The 18,427-nt window shown below is 40.6% G+C and overlaps 1 protein-coding gene across 2 annotated transcripts in view; it reads left to right on the forward strand.

Annotated features, from left to right (window-relative positions):
• The window catches only part of usp43a (ubiquitin specific peptidase 43a), a 103,092-nt gene extending 85,326 nt beyond the window's left edge, over positions 1 to 17,766 (forward strand). The window contains exons 12-17 of one of the 2 annotated variants that reach the window (XR_007035001.1): positions 3,768 to 3,887; positions 5,678 to 5,912; positions 7,095 to 7,253; positions 11,308 to 11,469; positions 11,583 to 13,844; positions 13,977 to 17,766. Coding sequence is in view for 1 of the 2 variants with exons in the window: in XM_047344623.1 (XP_047200579.1) it covers positions 3,768 to 3,887; positions 5,678 to 5,912; positions 7,095 to 7,253; positions 11,308 to 11,469; positions 11,583 to 12,745 (1,839 nt within the window). In the remaining variant the exon portion in view is untranslated. Of the gene's footprint in view, positions 1 to 3,767; positions 3,888 to 5,677; positions 5,913 to 7,094; positions 7,254 to 11,307; positions 11,470 to 11,582 lie in introns of both variants that reach the window. The other variant, XM_047344623.1, reaches the window with a different exon arrangement.
• Positions 17,767 to 18,427: the final 661 nt, after the last annotated feature.

Below are 18,427 nucleotides of genomic sequence, written 5' to 3' on the forward strand. Positions count from 1 at the left end.
ATTCAGAGCCTTGGTGACTGTTTATAACTCAGCTCACACTGAATATATGGACAATAAAAACATCAATAAGTGAGTGCAGTGAGTCGGTGGAGAGGGAGTTTGTTGTAATAAGAAACCGTTTCACCGCAGGGAGCCAGTGACTGAATCAGCTCACACAACAGCAGCTCATCACTTCATGCATATCTCTCATTGAATGTTGCTGTGTTCAATAAAAAGGTCTCAGCTGTGAGGGAAGACGTCAGAATGACCCGCTGACGATTACTTCAGGTTTTTTCAGCAGTGTGTGAGTGAAGTTCTCTTCAGATAAAACACACTGTACAGTATAGCATGTTAGTTAGAGTAGAGTATGTAATGTTAGGACGCAAATATCCGAGTCAGTTGCACTGGAGATTTTTTCTGAACTTTTCCTGCCAGCCCACATAATAAAATGTCTGTGTGAGCCCATGTGAGAATACAGCAGGAAAATGTCCAGAAACAGTAATTCACAGCCAACAAGTGGGCGGGAGTGACAGACGCAAGAACACGAAGAATAAATATCTGTGTTAAATTAATACAAAAAATACATGATCAAGATTCTGACAAAGATGTGAACTTGGAAAAACAATGAGATTTGAGAGCTTTCTGTAAACCAAAACACTGCACTCTCCGCAGTCTACACTTTATGTTCTGCCTCATTAATGCTCAGCTCTCTGAATGTGATCGAAACTCTCCTGCTGCGTTCTCTATATTTGAATTAATTTTAAATTTTTTTGGGATGTAATGACAGTGATCAACCTTCTGACTATAGAAATGAGTTAATTCAGACTTCAGCGATGTGTGTTGTTGGATTTAATTGAAACTTGGAACTGTTGTTGAGTGTTTGGCATTTTTTTAGTTAAAAATGGAGAACATATTGGCATATTGGCTCAGCCTCACAGTCATAGGCCTTTCTACTCCCACATTGGCTCTCTGCACATCTTCTGTCTTCCTTTTTATTTCAGAAGAATAAAGAAACCTGCTTTTTATATTAAAGATACAAACCTCATGGACAAATACTCTGTGTGCCACTTCACTGTGACTGTGGAGCTGAATCTTCTCTGAATACATATTGAAATACTGAAAGGACGATACATTTGCTGTATTGTGTAATACAAAATATGCAGTGTACCCTCACTTTAAATAGGACAATCATTTTGTGATTAAGATATGTGTCGGATGATGAAATGAGTCCAGGCTCAAACTGCAATGGCAGCAGCAGGTTTTCGTTGCGTTATTACAATTCTGTCGTCTTGTATCACGCTGAACACAAAAGCCAATGGGATTTTTCTGTGTTCCCACTACAATCAAACAGCTGTAGGTCCACAAATCAGTGGCGTCTGGTAAAATTGTCTATTTTAACGTGTGACGAATTAATTTCCTGGATGTTTGTCATCACTTTATTTCAGGGCAAACATGCAGAGGCTGATATTTATTCTTGGCATGTACCAGCTCTCTCTCACGAACAGACGTAGAGGCGCGCTGCCACTTAGGACGCAGCAGAGATGGAGTTTAGTCAATCATGTCTCATCAGAAACATAACATGAATTAATTTCAGAGATTACTGGGGGAGAGTTGCTGGAAATTATCCTAATGACTGTTCAAACTCTCAGCTCACTCAAACCACACTGATGCACAGGACTTAGCCTTAAACACATTCACTGAGCAGTTTATTAGGAACACCAAACTAATACTGGGTTGGAGCTCAGTTGTCTCCCAAACACCCTCTATTCTTCGTGGTGTGGATTCAACCAGATGTTTGGAACATGTGGACTTGAGAACATCACATATCTCCTGCAGATTTATCAGCTGTATAGTCATGTAACTGGTGGAGTTTTTTACTACTAATTTTACAAACGTGGACCCCCTCTCCCATAGAGTACAACAATAAAAAGGGAATGATATTAATACACATAAAATTACCCTGACAAACCAAGTGAAAAACAAATCCTCCGTGCAATTTTGACATATATGAAGCCCCTACACAAATTCAGAAGTAGGTTGGCCTATGATCGTATAACTCAACTAACGAGTAAACTTAAAACCACAATAATAGAGAAGCTAAAATACAAAAACTTTAATGACTGAAATGTCACGTACATCTCCCCTGAAATACAACAATATAAAGGGGTCCATGTACCAGTTTGTAAAACGTTTGTTTTGTGAAATGATGCATTATCCTGCTGGAAGTAGCCATTACAAGACAACTCATCTGTGGCCAGAAAAGGATGAACGTGGCCAACAACAATTCTTAGAGAGGCTCTGGCTTTCAAACAATGATTCACTAATGTTAAGGGACCCAAAGTTTGCCAAGAAAATTGTCCCCACACACTAATCATCCAGCAGCCTGGATGATTGACACAAGGCAGATTGGGTCCACGGATTCATGCTACTGACACCAAACTCTGACCATCTGCAGCCACAGCAGAATTCAGATTCAGGAGACTTGACTGTGTGTCCACTGCAGCCGTGCAGTTCTGTTGTTGGCCGACAGCAGTGGAGACTATTCACCTCAAGGTTTCATGTTTGGCTTATTCTGAGATACTTTTCTTCTCAGCACAGTTGTAGAGAGTGGTTATCTGAGTTACTATAGCTCCTGATCGTCCTCCTCTGACCTCTTTTCTACAAAATATCTCCAACTGCATTGCATCCACTCATTGCATGTTCTTGTCGGGCGAAGGGATGGATATTTTGTCTTTCTGCAATCGGCTGAGTCCATCATTGGTTGTTTTTTTGGGTCAATTTTGTCATTGTATTTTGCAAATGTAATGGTCTGCCTTCTCGAGAATTCATTCAACTCTATAGGTAATAAACCAGGAACTGGCTCTTATTATATAATATGTAATATAAATTCATTCTTCAGTCCATCCCAACTCCACTCTCTCACTCTTCTCTCTCTCTCTCTCTCTCCCCCTCACGCTGACACACACCACAGACTCAGCTAACGTCTCGGACCCGCCACATTTGAAATGCTTCACAGAGTCGATTTGTCCATTTGTTAATCGATACCTTCAATCAACGGTTGTTGGACAGATGGTGGTCGTCTGGAAAATTATATGATGCTCCTTATCTGCATCTGCACGATTTAATGCAATGCACTGTTGCCACATTTTTATGTGATTGTGGGACTGCTACAATTGATCGATCAATAAAGTTAGTTATACAAAATTTGACGGTAACTACTTTGATAATCGATTAATTGGTTTGAGTGTTTTTTCATGAAATAAAGGTCCAAATTCTTTGATTTTAGATTTCTTAAATGTGAATTTCTTCTAGTTTCTTTGCTCCTCTAATGACACTATAGTGTATATCTTTGGTTTGTGGACGGTATAAGACTGAAGATAGAGGAGGTGTCAGGTGCACAGATCAAAATTGTTTACCACTGACATTTCATGGACCAAATAACTAATTGATTAATCAAGAAAATAATCAACAGACAATGTGTCCCCCCCCCCTGCGTCACCTAATGTCAGCTGGGATTTGGCTGATTGGTTGCTTCCCCCCGAATGACTATGGATGGATGAATGGATTGATTGTTTTTAATAACACATGACCTTTTAAGCTCACAGGATTTTAATCAGAGTGGATTTAATGAAAAACGTATTTATAGGAACAATTAATCTGAAGTAAAAACGCGTCTCATTACGTCTCATTACCAGACCAAGTGACCACAGATGTGAACATTTTGTGTTTACATCATTTTGTTTTATTTGTATAAACGTTTCATTGATGATTTCACTGACTGTTTCCAGCTTGCCCCTGACGACGCCTGGAAGTGTCCCCACTGTAAAAAGTTTCAGCAGGGCATGGTGAAGATGAGCCTGTGGACTCTCCCTGACATCCTGATCCTCCACCTCAAGCGTTTCCGACAGGTAGGATGCACTAATCACCAAAAGTTCTTAATTACAAATACCATCTGTACCTAAACTGCACCAAACAGCAAACGCACAAACTTAGCAACTAGCTGGTGAACATAGAATTCAGCAGCTACAGAGTCTGATCTTGCCTTGACAGATCGTCAAAACCACAACTTTAAATGAATGCTAATGTCCCTCCTTGTCCGTTAAGTATGTTCTCTCTAACACTGCCAAAACAACTCTCTATGGTTTTCTACTGTTTGGTTTTCCAGTCTCCCACAAGGGGCCAAAGAATAAAAAATAGAAATTCAATTTTGGCCATATTTTCTCTATTATTGAGTTTTTGTTGTGATTTGACTTTTGTGGGGGCAGCAAGAAACTAAATGATCAACAACTATTTATCTGAAAGGAAGAAAATCCTCTTAAAGTTGCTGCATCCAATGCAACGATGCTTGCGAGCTCCTTCACACCCTCAACTGGAGTTGCACTGCTTTGATCATGTGACATGCCTTACTCTCTACATCCTCCCAATTTAAGCTGCAAAGATTTCCCATCCCTCCCTTTGCTCGTCAATGCCTCTGCTGCCCTGCCTGTCGATTCAGCCCCCCCACCACCTCAGCATCCACCTGCTGCCTTCGACAGGGGGGAACTCAAAGATATTTGCTCATCACTCCCAATTATATCCATGTAATCATATCTGGGGGTGTATTGAGGTTGGAGCCTAGATGCCAAACTCTAACTATGTTCTGCTGCTGAAATAAACATTTCCAACGCCTCCATCTATCACAGGCACAGTCCCTGACTTCTTTGCATTATGGAACATGCATGTAGGTTACAGCAACCTATCAACATGCAGCATTACCGGGTGCACCATCACTCTTACCATCACAATGTTCTCTAACAATGTCACTGCCTTCAGCCCAGCAATTATAAAGGAGTCAGTGCCGCAACAAGGTTGTCTCTGTCTGGAGCCGTGGGAGCATGAATACATAAATACACAAAATAAAGATATCTGCAAACCAATGACATCCCCTTAACCCTCAGCTAACTTTTAAATGTTATTATTCCACCCACGCGTTCAAGTCAGCAGAGGTTTGGTTCAACACATTGACTATAAATAAAGATGGATGGCATGGCTGCTCCCTGAAAGTGAAGCCAAAGGGTCCTGATCGCCCCTGGTGGTTTGCTGCAGTAACCTGTATCGCAGGGATCTCAATGCCACAGCTCCTCACCGTGAACACCAATTGCTAAATTCAGTGCCTTTATAGCCCAATATTCATAATAATAATGATAAAAGGATATTATTAAGATGTTTTATTCCGCTCTGAATAACTGCTCATCAAAATATCTGATCACGTATCTGCCCGATGGCACTGCTCACTTCGGCCAGTAGTGTGAGGCTGGTTTACCACACAGTGACGCAGTTGGTATTGATGCTCTGTCGTGCCCCTGCTCATATTGACCATCAGTTTTAGTTAGAGCTGGACCTGCTTCAACTACCTGAGGAAAAACAGGAGGTCGATCAGTTGTTCTTACACATTGACTCCAAGGAGCCCAAGTCATCCACACTTAGGTGATTCAACATCACTGATGTTAACAGGGTTGTGGTCAAAGTGCTTGAACATGTATTGTGGCCGTTTTAACATTCTCTAAGTTCTCAGCAAAATTCAACATACTCAGGCAGGAAGCTGCATGAGGTTTTAGTTACACACTGATTCCAGAATGTATCAGGTGATCCAAAGTTACATCTCAGCCTGTTACATTATTTTTATATATTCATGACTAAAAACATTGTTACTCAACAGGTGGGTGAGCGCAGGAATAAGCTGTCGACCTTGGTGCGTTTCCCCCTGACGGGACTGGACATGGCCCCCCACATAGTGAAGAGGAGTCAGAGTATGCGGAACCTGGGGCCGTGGCCCCCAGCCTGGAAGCAGCCGTCAGGACAACACCCCGACATGACCCTCCCACAGGACTATCAGTACGACCTCTACGCTGTGTGTAACCATCACGGAGGAATGCATGGAGGACATTATACAGGTGTGGAACTGGTATAATATGTTATTTACTACATGAAACATCACTCACATTGAGTTGATTGCATTTTTGACAGTTGAGCAGACACCAGCTGTTTTAATACATTCCCTCAAATCATTTGTTATTTGAAGCCTATTTACTTTGCTATGGATACTTTCACGTTCATACGTTTCAGTCTATCAATAGTTTTTTATTGCGGAGGCCATTCATGAGTTTGAATGTTCATATCAACATCCAGACTATGTTTTTTTAAATAGCCCAACATGCTTTGTCATAATTGGAAAGTGGGATGTGAGCATGGAGCTTAAAGTATCCACAACCCCTGCTTCTCCACAGCATGAACTGGGAGACTGGTCAGAATTGAAGTGAAGGTGTCTGAATGTCAGAAACATATTGCAACTGAATAGAGAGCTGGAATTCGTAAAAAAAATCATCTTCCTGCCAGTGTTGGAGGCATTTTGTAGTCTTATATTATTTCCCTTCAACTTCTGTAAGGTAATTGCAAATATACTGGATTGGTGATGCAATCGGGCAGCGAGCGGGATGGAGAACTTGATACATAGTCGAGGCAACACTAGGCCTGGGACTGCATGGAGATCTTTTGTTAAAGAAACAAAACTTTGAGGAGAAATGTAGGAGAACTGGAAACAGCAGGAAATGTGGAGGATGCAGCAGCCGTTGCCATGACAGCTTGGGTATCCTCTCACTGGGTTTTTCTGGTGCACTATGACATGGTTACAGCCCGATAAAAGTTAAATATGGACTAATTACAGCGTTTTAACAGTAATACTCCACAATGGAACGGCCCCATAAGAGTTTTCACAGTGTTTTTTATCCAGGGAAGATTGACTGAACATTAAGCTCACATGTGCTGTGCATTTGTTTACTGCAATAAGCAGAGCTAAAGAAAGAACTCCACTGCAGCTGCATCATTGATTTGAGGCGAGCAGCTCAGTGTGTCGGCGAGCGGGTCTTTGTTTATGTGGCTTTGCAACTTTGACAAACAGAGAAGATCAATAGTGTTAGCCACACACTGCAGTAAAAGACTTGCAACCCAAGAGCAAAGGTGTGTATACAAATACCACTACTACTACTACTACTACTACTACTACTACTACTACTACTTTTCTTTAAGTTTGACTTGATGAAATTTTAGAATTTTCTCCATGTCCCTTGTTTTTGCAGCTTACTGTAGAAATTCAGTGGATGCCCAGTGGTACAGCTATGATGACAGCAGCGTCGACCTGGTGCCAGAGGAGGAAGTATGTACCAGAGGAGCTTACATCCTCTTTTACCAGAGACGCAACAACATTCCTCAGTGGTCGGCCAGCAGCTCAATCAGAGGTACGCTATCAGAAGACTAGCAAACAGGAAAACATACATAATTCAATGGATAACCAAGCACATGATATAATGGATATGCCTGTATGTATGACAGAATGTTTAAATTTATATGTGTGCTTCAAACGCAGGCATTCAGGATTAAGTTGCGCAGTTAGATTGGAGCAGTACTGAAAGGATTGCATCCAAGGGATAGTCTCACATAGACTTATCTTTACAGCACTGTGACACTGCTGGAGACGAGTCTGGCTGAACCATTATCTTTCTGCTATAAGGCAAAAAACAGGCGTAAAAGGGCAATATTGAAGAAAAAAATCGGATATTTCAAAAATAAAGTCGCGCTATTACAAGAATAGTCATAACTGAGAAGAAAGACATAATATTTCCAGAGTAAAGTCTGAATTCAGTAGAAAGACGTGCTAGTACAAGGTACATTTGAAAATTACTAGAATAAAGTTGTAACTGAGAAGAAAGTCATGATATTTTAAGAATAAAGAACATAAAGTCAGGACAATCTGTGCTCGTTGGAGTTCCACTCCTTGTGGATCCAAAATCTTTAAACAGTCTTATTGTTTCTTAGGAAACTACGACACATGCAACCAACCACCGCAGTCGACCACAAAAAAAAATTCTAAAAACTTTGTGTGGTTCTTTCTTCAGAATAGAATCCGTTTCTTGCACAATCTTTTCTAAGTCTTGAAACTTATGATAGTCTAGTTCAGATGTGCTGATTGTTTGTTAATGAAACCAATTTTATTAACAAAATGCTCCACAATTCTCGTTCCAACAGAGGCGACATGGTGATCTTCTGATATTCACCCTCTAAAGTGACACACATGAAATTATGACTTTATTTTTGTGATATTACGACTTAATTCTCATGGTTTTATGACCTTATTCTTAAAATATCATCATAGTATTTCTTAAATCACAGTCATTTTGGGCGGCACTTAGCTTAGGATGCAATGACTGTGCCTCTGCCATGTAATGTCTTTGTCCTCTTTCTTGCACCCTAGTTGTTGCATGTACAGGCTGAAGAATATGTTTTATTTACCTACTCAATACAACGACAGCGGAGGCAGTTGCTCACCACCTTAGCATCTTCTTCATACTGGCTGTTTTTGAACAGTCACGACCGGTTCTTGAATTCCTGCTTCATTGATTTTCCTCCTTTTTGAGTAGCTAAGATACTTGAACATTTCGGGGCCTGGAAGATAGTTCCTATTCACAATCTGCTGGTACATAATCTCAGGACTGCACTTGTAATTACCCAGTTTAATGAGTTTTGTGTCCAAGGCAGGAATAGGACCTTGAAATGCCCTAAAGAAAGGGTTGTTTATTTCCGTGTCAGGCCCAACACTCACCCAAACAGTCTCTCCTTTTCACAAAGTGAAACCAAATGGGAGCCAAAATGAATGTTTGTTTTCTGACTAAAGGCCAGAATGCAGCTCCTACAACACCGTGGAAAAGTAAAGCTGTTACATAAGCATCAATTATAGGTTCCTACTCCACAGGGCAGATGTGTCCTGTGTCTTTTTGCCCCCAAACGTCATTGGCAACACAGATTTTTGGATGCGTAAATGAAAAAACTCTTCCACATATGAATCAAACATAGACACCCCCTGCGGAATACATTAATTATGATGCACAATGTCAAGTACCCGCTTGAAGGCACCGTGATGATCCACTCCTACACTCAAATGTGTGACAGCAGGGAAACCAGAAATGTTTCATAGCTTTAAATTCTGGTGGACGTGTGCTGGATTCAAAAGCCTCATTATATATTTCCCCCTGTCGATCACAAAGAGTGTGCTATCGATTCTGAAACAGCCCCACACACTGCAACTGAAAGAGCAACAAAGCCGTCCTTCAGTCTATGCAAAAAGGTGTACAGTTGCAGTACAGAGTTCTGAGATTCATGTTTTTTAATGAGACAGTTTAAACCCATGCTGTGCTTAGATACCCTGATGTGATTAAGATTGCAGGCTGCACACTTCACATCAAATACTGAAGCAGCCCAGTCTTGGGCAAAAGTGAAAGAAACCTTTGGAAAAACTCTGAGAGGGTAATAAAATACCTGTCCAGCTGTACTGGATGGAGCTGAGAGCCTGCAGTCTTGCCTCCGGCCTGTTAGTTTATCTATTTGTGTTGATCTAAAGTCACCAGAAAAAAACTGTTCAACCATGTGATGCAGAGGCACACGAGAGGATAAGAGGAAACACTGAACTGATGAAAGGTTATTATCTCCACTCTTTAGTGAAGGCCGTGAACATGTAAAATTATAAAACTTTAAAGTGTTGAAAGCCTTAATGCTCTTTGTTCAGCAACAGAAACATTGTCCTTTGCTTCTTTATGGACGGTCTGATGTATATAAATGAAGTCAGTTTGAAAAACAACACTCCCTAATAAGATTAGTCAGCAGTCAGATCAAGCAACGGTATCGAAAAACACGAGCAAAAAGGCAATGTTAAAAACTTGCTTTGTCATGTACTCGGGAAAAGCAAAAGGAGCATGCTGGAACGTTCAGAGTACTTGCGAGACAAACAATGAGAAACGCATGGACTACATATAAGGAAATGCTAACACAGAGGGGAGGAGGGCTAGTCGTCCTCTAACTAGAAGGTCGGCGGTTCAATCCTACTCTGCGTGTGCCCTAGACAGAAATGTTTGACAGAGATAGTGTTGCTCACAAATGCAAGGAAAAGAAGGGAAAAGTCCAGAAACACACAATGAGTCCAACAAAAGATCCACAAAGATAAATCAGAAGGTCTGCTGAAAAGGCGCCCATGCCAGCAGGTGGTTAGGTGTTGCATACAGAGGCTTGGGTCCTCCTGCAGCAGCAACAGTTTTGGAATCCACCTGGCCCTTTGCCGCTTGTCTTCCCCACTCTTTCTGCCCATTTCACTTTTACTCACCCATCAATAAAGGTGAAGTTCTAAACCCTCAAAAGTTCACAAGTCTTTTCAATAAGACAAAAGAATTGCATCCAGAGTAGATTCTGTCAATCACATACATTTTTATACATACATGTGATTGTCAAAATGTGTTTTCATAATTTTTGATCATTTTTAAACTAAGACAATGTATGACATGCTAACTGCGACTGACAGGGTTATATATAAGGAAGGCAAAGATGGAAATAACATAACAGAATGTGTGCAGATGAATTTGAAACCTTTTGTTGTGGCTGCTCAGAGGAGGCCATGGTAGAGTAGATCCTGGAAATGTCAGAATGTCTCCTATCATCATGAAATGTCCTTCCGTTTACAGTACAAGTACTTGCTATCCAAATGACCCAAAAGAACAGCATATAAGTAAACTGTGTACGTTTTTAACGGCTGTCAAAATAAAGTCGATATTTAAATTGTTTAGCCACGTTTAGATATTATGGGAGTAAACGTGAAATTTCACATTAATAGCTGTACGGGGGGGGGGGAGATTTGATTCCATCTTTGTCCTGATTTCCACGACGTCCAGCATTATCTCTTATTAACATATTGTAATTTTGGTTTCCATGGCAGCCCGCTACCAATCAATAGGCTGAGTTTCAGTGAAGGTTTTTTTTCTGTCCAGCTGACGGAGACTTGCACTCACAGGATTTAATTGTGTTGGTGTAATCTCTAATTCCCCCCCGCCTGGAGCCTCTAAAAGTTGTTGAATATCCATCGAGTCACGAGTACCGGCCGGTTTTCAGACGATAAGGAGACCAGGAGGCACAAATAACGAAAGTGGAGGTGGAACTAATTACATGTTTTTCCACTCCAGCTAGGTACCTAAAAAAAGCACTTTCACATTCAGGCATGAGTAATAAAGAGTAATGAAACCATTACAGGGGCCAATCTACTCTTTTGCTACTTTTACATCTGATGTTTTTTTAACACGTCTAGTTTAAAGGATTGCAAGACTTGTAATAGCCACAAAGGTAAGTGACACCATGGATTTTATCTATTTCTGGCTGTACAAAGGTCATTTAAATGTAAACATCAGAGCTAACCGTTTAGAAGTGTTGTTTATTTAATGTTCTCAGTGTATTCCTTTCTTTCTGTGTGTCTCACAGGCTCCACAAGCTCATCAATGTCAGACCATTGGCTCGTCCGCCTCACAGTGGACAGTAAGAGAGGCAGTCTGGTGTCTCGATCGTCCACCACCTGCCCGTCTTCAAATCCCGACTCTCCAGAGTCTCCCGTCTTCCTCGACGATGGTTGTAAAGAGGAAAAGGGTAAAAGAGCACACCCAACATTTGCCCTAATCAGTTTAGTGTGTCAATTGTGTGTAAAGGTCTTGCATTTGAATGAGAAAACTAAAAGATTTTTTTCTCTAAATAATTGTTAGGAGGTTTTGAGAGCAGGCCATTTGTCAGGGGACTTGAGGGGCGCAGCAAGAGCATGAGAACCCCCAGCAAGACTAAGGACACTCTGAGCAAAGTACTTCCCCTTCGCTGGTCCTTTGGTTCCAAGGACAGACGAAAACCTGACCCGGTGTCTCCGCCGGATCAAGCTCCTGCCCCTGTGGAGCTAGTGCAGTACTTGGAATCTGGCCGGCGTCCCCGCTGCACAAAGGACCCAATAGTAACACTGATGAGCGAACCGCGCAGCACAAAGGAAGCTGCTGTGGCCCCCGCTGTAGCCAATGTCAAATCGTCCAATGCTGGGAGTATGAGTTGTGTGGATAAAGCAAGAGATGAGCAGCAGCTAGAGTCTCCACAGGTCCCAGAGGGCCAGAGGAGGCCATCGGACAAGACGACCAGCCTGAGACGCAGCAAGGGGAGCAAGACAAGAGATGAGGGCACCTTGAATATCAGCAGTAGCTCTAGCAGTAACACCCTCACCAGAAGGAAGGATTCCAGGAAGCAGAGCTCCGCCAAAGCTTCCCAGGATACGGAGACAACAAGGCATTTCAGTGCTGGAGTTCAGCCCAGCTACAGCACACCCAGCCTTCATGATGGGACCCTGAGAAGACCAAGGGGAGACAGGGCTGAACATCCAGGTGCATTTGAAGAAAACTCTAAGACCAAAAGAGGAGAAGTGCCCAAGAGTCAGGAGGGACTGTTCTCCTTCTTAAAAGGCAACTTCTTGAAGAAGGATAAGGACCAGAGGAAGTCCAAGGAGGGTGAGTCAGGGAGAAGAGGAGGTGAGGAAGGAGGCCGAAGGACGCTGTCAAGGCTGCCACTGTCTAACGGAGCAGCGGGAGGCAGGAGTGCTGCAGAAAGAGAAAAGTCTAATGGCTCAGGCCATCTGGGCGATGAGCTGGTAAATGGAAAAGTTGGACGTACGACGGTTGACATCAAACGCTCCCAAAGTCAGTCCAACATCCCCACCAAGGCGGAGCAGAGCATGCACAGGACAGCATCTTTGCATCGCAATGGCATGTCCACAGCCCCGGCACCGTCACGCAGCCTGACAACGGACAAACCATCTTACGGCACCCTGCAGAGGACTCGTTACAGCACAACCTCACTGGGGCGCAAAAAGACAGTCCCCGAGTCGAGCTTCTGACAGAGCTAGTTAACACACAAACACACACGGAGCCTTGTCCCTGATATAGAGTGAACGACGTCCAGTCTCTGAGATCAAAGCAATAGAGCTAAATTCACAGCGATATCCTTTTTGTTCCCAGAAAACAAAGAAGCAGAGACAGAGCAGATGAAGAGTTTGAATTCTGGGATATAAAGAACAGAATGAAATGATGTGACGTGTCCATCACTTGTCAGAGGAAGTCCATCTCTTGTCTGTTTTTTATCACTTGAAACAAGTGCCTGAGAAACTTATATGCAGTTTAGACCAATGAGTTTGTCTTTTTAGCACTGGAAGTACAGAAGCCCTTACACACACACACACACACACACACACACACACACACACACACACACACACACACACACACAATGAAAAAAGCACAAAGTCCACAGTATAATGAGCTAGGAGCTATGAGGGTAGGAGTGGTATTCTGGAGAAGCACTGATCTGGAACTCTTTATTATTAATTGGCCAAGAAAATGAAAGTCTACCAGAACCAGTAGGGCTTTGTGGCTAACCTCTCTACCACTCTCAAATTTGGGATTTTAATATTAATGCAATATTGACCCTTAGAGGATTGTTTGAGATAATACCAGTGAACTTTATTGAATGCATTCCATTGTTTCCTTTTAATCTCCACTCTTTTATTTATTTTTCTCAGTTAATGGTTTTTCTGTGCTATCCGGACTCAATCTCGTGTGATAAACTGTTCAATCTGTGGGTATATGAAGGTGTCGGGAGTGCTGACATTTTCTCCTGGCTCAAAATGCACAATGTGGCTGTGTCCTAGTTTGTCGTCAGACAGCTGTCGAAAGCTAGAAAACTTGATGGTGAGGAATTTAACGCTCAACCTCACAAATACTCACATTTATGCAGTCAAGGTTCAGCGTAGGAGTGCTGGTAATAGTGCAGCCTGACACTGACAGCATATGGGCAGTTAGAGAGAGAACTGGAGATGTGGGTGCAAAAAAGCTATGTTTTTCCATGTGCTTTGTTTTTTTTATCCTTTATATTTTCCTTGCCTGAACAGTCTAAACCACAGAAGACCTAAATGGAAACAAATCAAACAAAGAAATAAAGTAAGAGCAAAATACATTTTTATATATTTTCCTTTTTCTGTTCGTTTACTGTGAGCTAACTTTAATTAGCTAACTTACTGATAATCGTGCCTAGACGACCCTGCTAATTGTGCGTTTGTCATCTTCTTGCAGCACATTGTAAATGTAGCTAAAGGTTCCGTCAACATCAGTGTCCCTACAGCTACTGGCCCACAGGGAACTTTTATTTTGAAAGACTGTCTGCCATCTGCTAATGCCCCATGTTCCAACCCATAGACTGTATATAAAGATGGACGGCATGACTCCCAAAAGTGAAGCCGAAGCGTCCTGATGGCCCTCTGGTGGTTGGCTGCAGTATAGTTCATTAACTCCGCCTCCTCCTTGTTAGTTGATGGGTCATGGACCAAACTTAAAAGTCAAAGTTCACGTCAATTGAATTGTTCTCAAAGATGGTTTCATTTACGGTACTTCTTATCACACTGATGTACGTCGAAATGTTAATTGTTCAGGTAAATTTTGTTTTACTTAATTATTTGATTCTATAAAAACGGGCTGAAACGTCATGATTGACAGCTGAGACTGACTCTTGATTGGCTGAACACCTGTATCGGTGGGACGTCGCTACCGCCAGACTGGCTCCAAATGAGCAAGAGGATATTTTGGCTTAACTTCTGGATAGTGGGAGGAAATGTGTCATCCATCTCTAAATACAGTCTTTGATCCAACCCAATGCCTTGCCATTTAAAAAATATCACTTTATATTTGGTATGTTTATGTTGCCCTCTGCTGGACGACACGGAAATGTATTACACTCACGCTGCTCACATCTTTGGTTAATTTGGTTGTTACAGGAGGGGAAAATCTAAATATACTAAATAAAAATGTTTTTTGAGTCCTTTAATGTAGGCCTTTTAAATATCACGTACAAATCGGAGAAGTGAATGTGGCATTATGAAGGTTGCGCTTTGCACTTTGTCTTTTCACATAATCAAATATAGTGTTTATGTCCAATGGTGCGTTTAACACTCCTACTACAGACTTTTTGTTAAACTGATCTCAGTGTGATTATTTTGGCTCAATTTTTCTTGCTGCATTTTCCCCCCCAACATCAACTTGCTTCATAATCAAACAGTTACTAGATCCCTTGTAAGAAACACAGGGCAGAATGAAACTTTTACTTTTAGCCACTTTGCAGCTTCTGCCAGTATCACTGGGAGTGAAGGACGTCCCTTGAGCTCACTCACATAACTGCTGGAGTAGAGCGGAGCGTTAAGTTAGTTTTCCCAGCCCAGATGTCCCCGGCCACTCCATTCATGCAAATGGATCGTTCTATAACAGAATAACAGGCGAACATGATGTCCTCACTCACTGCTGTTGGGACATTTGGATTTTGTGTGTCAAATTTCCAATGATGACCTCTTAGACTTTGTATTTGGAGATTTAATTTGCCCTTTACACACACATGGGAATGTGACTTATCTAGTATCTACCCACATAATGATGGATACTCAAATTACTTTGGTGCAGCGCTCAAATCGTTTTTTCTTTGAGAGAAATTATAGCCGTATAATTGAATTTACATCAATGTGTTGACCTATGTTGGATAATATTTGCAATTTAAATGGAGAGGAAGATGTTTATTCACATGAGCTTCTGAATGCTTCTGGACAGTATTGCCTGTTGATTGAGTATGTTATTCAGTTTCCCAGTCTCTAAGAGCAGCACACATATAGGCTCACCCCATATTACTTCAACAAGCAGATTTTGAAAAACTCAAACACAGCCAGTGCCCAGATGATGTGGTTTGCTGAAGGCCAGTTTGATCTGGTAATGTTGAAGCAGGATCAAAGTTGACTCTAAAATAAACTAACCTGTCCTTGTTATTGGGAGACATTTTATTGGGGAGTCTGAAAGGATTCAAATGAAACAGCACAGTGATATAAGAGACAGATTTCTACTCCGATTTTCAGTGTGTCACTCACTGTTATTTGATTTGTGAACATTGGAATTTTCTCCTGTTTGTGCCAAGCAAACAAGCAAGAAAAGAGAATTTATAATACAAGCATAAAGTCTCCCAGTAAATGAATTCCCTTTGCCTCCGTCTTTCTCCTCAACTCCCCCAGAAAACACACCCTGTCAACAGCACCCGTAAATAATATTCTATAAAAGTGGCCTCTCGGCTCCACATGGATGGATCATTGGAACAGTTCATATTTATCCAATGATTCTATTCCTTTTGGTGATAAATCTTACTGCAGGCAGGCGCTAAATTATAGATCCACTTGTTAAGATTTTCTTTGAGGCTGATGTTCTCCTTTTGCAGAATCTTTCTATTCCTGTAACAAATGAATATTTGCAAGTGGCATGTCACCTACTGAAATGTATGTATGATGTATTGAGGGATATGGACCAGCTGAATCACACAAACCTTGTACACACACCACGTTTATTTTTACCAACACTTTCATTATGCTGTGAAAGGTAACAGGTGACTAAGCAATAATAGTTGAATGTCTTACTCATTAGTTTGCACAAGGTGGTTTGGAAGTTTGCTGAAAAATAGCAACACAAAATAAATGCACACATGCTCGAGGCTGCTCTCTGAAATGTGCGAGAAACAATTAATTTGAGCATTAAAATTCCATTTTCTGAAAGAAAGCTGTGAAATACTTTGCTTCAGCTTCCATGTCTGAACGACCTTTATCTCATAATAGTAATTATTAATTCTGAATGAGAGCATGTGCTTAGATACAAATTATTATAGATGCTGATTATTTCCTTCTTTACAGTGAAATCTTGACTGTAAAAAAACACACCAAAGTGCAGACTCTTCCCTGCTATTCAGAAGGATCAGATAATCCCTTATACAGAACGAATTAAACTCACTCGTATCTTATTTTTCCTCTGCTCATAGAGCAGTACATTACAGTGTGTTTTAGAGATCAATGCGGTTAAAATAGAACATATAGATTTTAAATAGGGACACAAAGTCTGTATACATTTTAACGTTTGTTTATATATTTTGTCTTTCCATGGCTCAATCCACATGTAGCCACATACACACAATGTTTACGCTGCCAAATTGAGCACTTCTGTGTAAACACGATTTTTGTCAGATGTGGGTTGAAAATGTTTTTATATGCAAATTTTCTACGTTTTATATACACATATATAAATCTGTCTATATTTGCGAATACACACAGACAGAATCGTGTGTATGTGTGTGTGAGAGAGAGAGAATAAATAATATGATTATCATTGAGACTTACCCTGTGGTGTGTACTGATTTGGGAATAAGATGAGGTTGTGCAGTGTATTACATATTTTTACAAAATGGTGTATTAGGTTTTCTTTTGCTGTAAAACAGAAGGTTCTTCCTGAATTGTTCTCTGTACATGACAGTGTGTTGTTTTATTTTTCAATACAACAAATAAATAGACTTTATTTATGATTACAGTCAACAGCTTTTAAATTCTCCATCATAAATTATATTTTACACAACACAATCTTACTATAAATACATGTAAGTACTGTAATTATGCAACCTGACCTGAGCCTATATGTTCATTTTAAGTACAATAAAGTATGATATTATTATCTGGAATATTGTTAAGCAGAATTATAATATATATAAGTAGAAGTAAATTATAAAATTATACAGTTACACACTTGAGTGTCTGTACTTCAGCGCATTTTATAATGAATTAATTGACGTAATTTTTCCTTCATCTCATACGTCATGTTTTTTTAATCGAATGAACTGAATAATTTGTATTACTTTTAGTTTTTTGACTTTAAATTTGTTTGTAATAAGCAATTTTTTTGTTGTTTAACAGTCGCTTGTTGCAGGTGCCAACAAATGATAGGAAGTGAACTTGTAGCGTGCACAGACTGGCTGTTGATGTTTAGTTAAACGATGATAAACACTCCTGTTACACCTTTTGACGGACTTGTATTTTATTTATCACAAATTGTCCTGGAACTATTGAGTACCTCTATTTTTAATATGAATTTTTGCCTCAAAATGGGCTGAAAATGTATAATAACTATCCATTGTGTAAAATTTGACTGCAAGAAGGCTAAAATAAATTTATGTAAAATAAGGCACACATGGAATAACATAACAGAAACAAAGACACACCAACATTTATGCATTGCCAAAGATTATATATTAAGTGAATATTATATATTCACACAATATGTATATATGTATTGATAATTAATTGTAACATATATAGTTTTAATTACGAGGTAAAAGGTAGATATTATTCCTGTATAGGACATTTTGCAGGTTTGGTTTTTAACACCTTACATTTATGGATATACGGAGCAGAAAATGCATCTGAAATCTTGGAATAAAAACATAAAACAGATTATTCGCCTTCAGCTAATCAAAGCAGCATTGTGAGATCTGAGAGGCCCCCCAAGGTGCTGCAGCTGGAGGAGCACATCTGCACGGTCTGACTGCAGCTGGCTCGCTCCCGCAATGTTTTAAGGTCACATGACCTGGTGACGTTTTGAAGCGCTGGAGGACAAAATTTCTAACCAGCATGCATTGCGTTAAGACCTTAAAACCTTCTTCTTCTTTGTTCGGTTTATTGGTG

The sequence above is a fragment of the Hippoglossus stenolepis genome, chromosome 2 (genome assembly GCF_022539355.2).
Source record: "Hippoglossus stenolepis isolate QCI-W04-F060 chromosome 2, HSTE1.2, whole genome shotgun sequence".
Lineage (NCBI taxonomy): Eukaryota > Metazoa > Chordata > Actinopteri > Pleuronectiformes > Pleuronectidae > Hippoglossus > Hippoglossus stenolepis.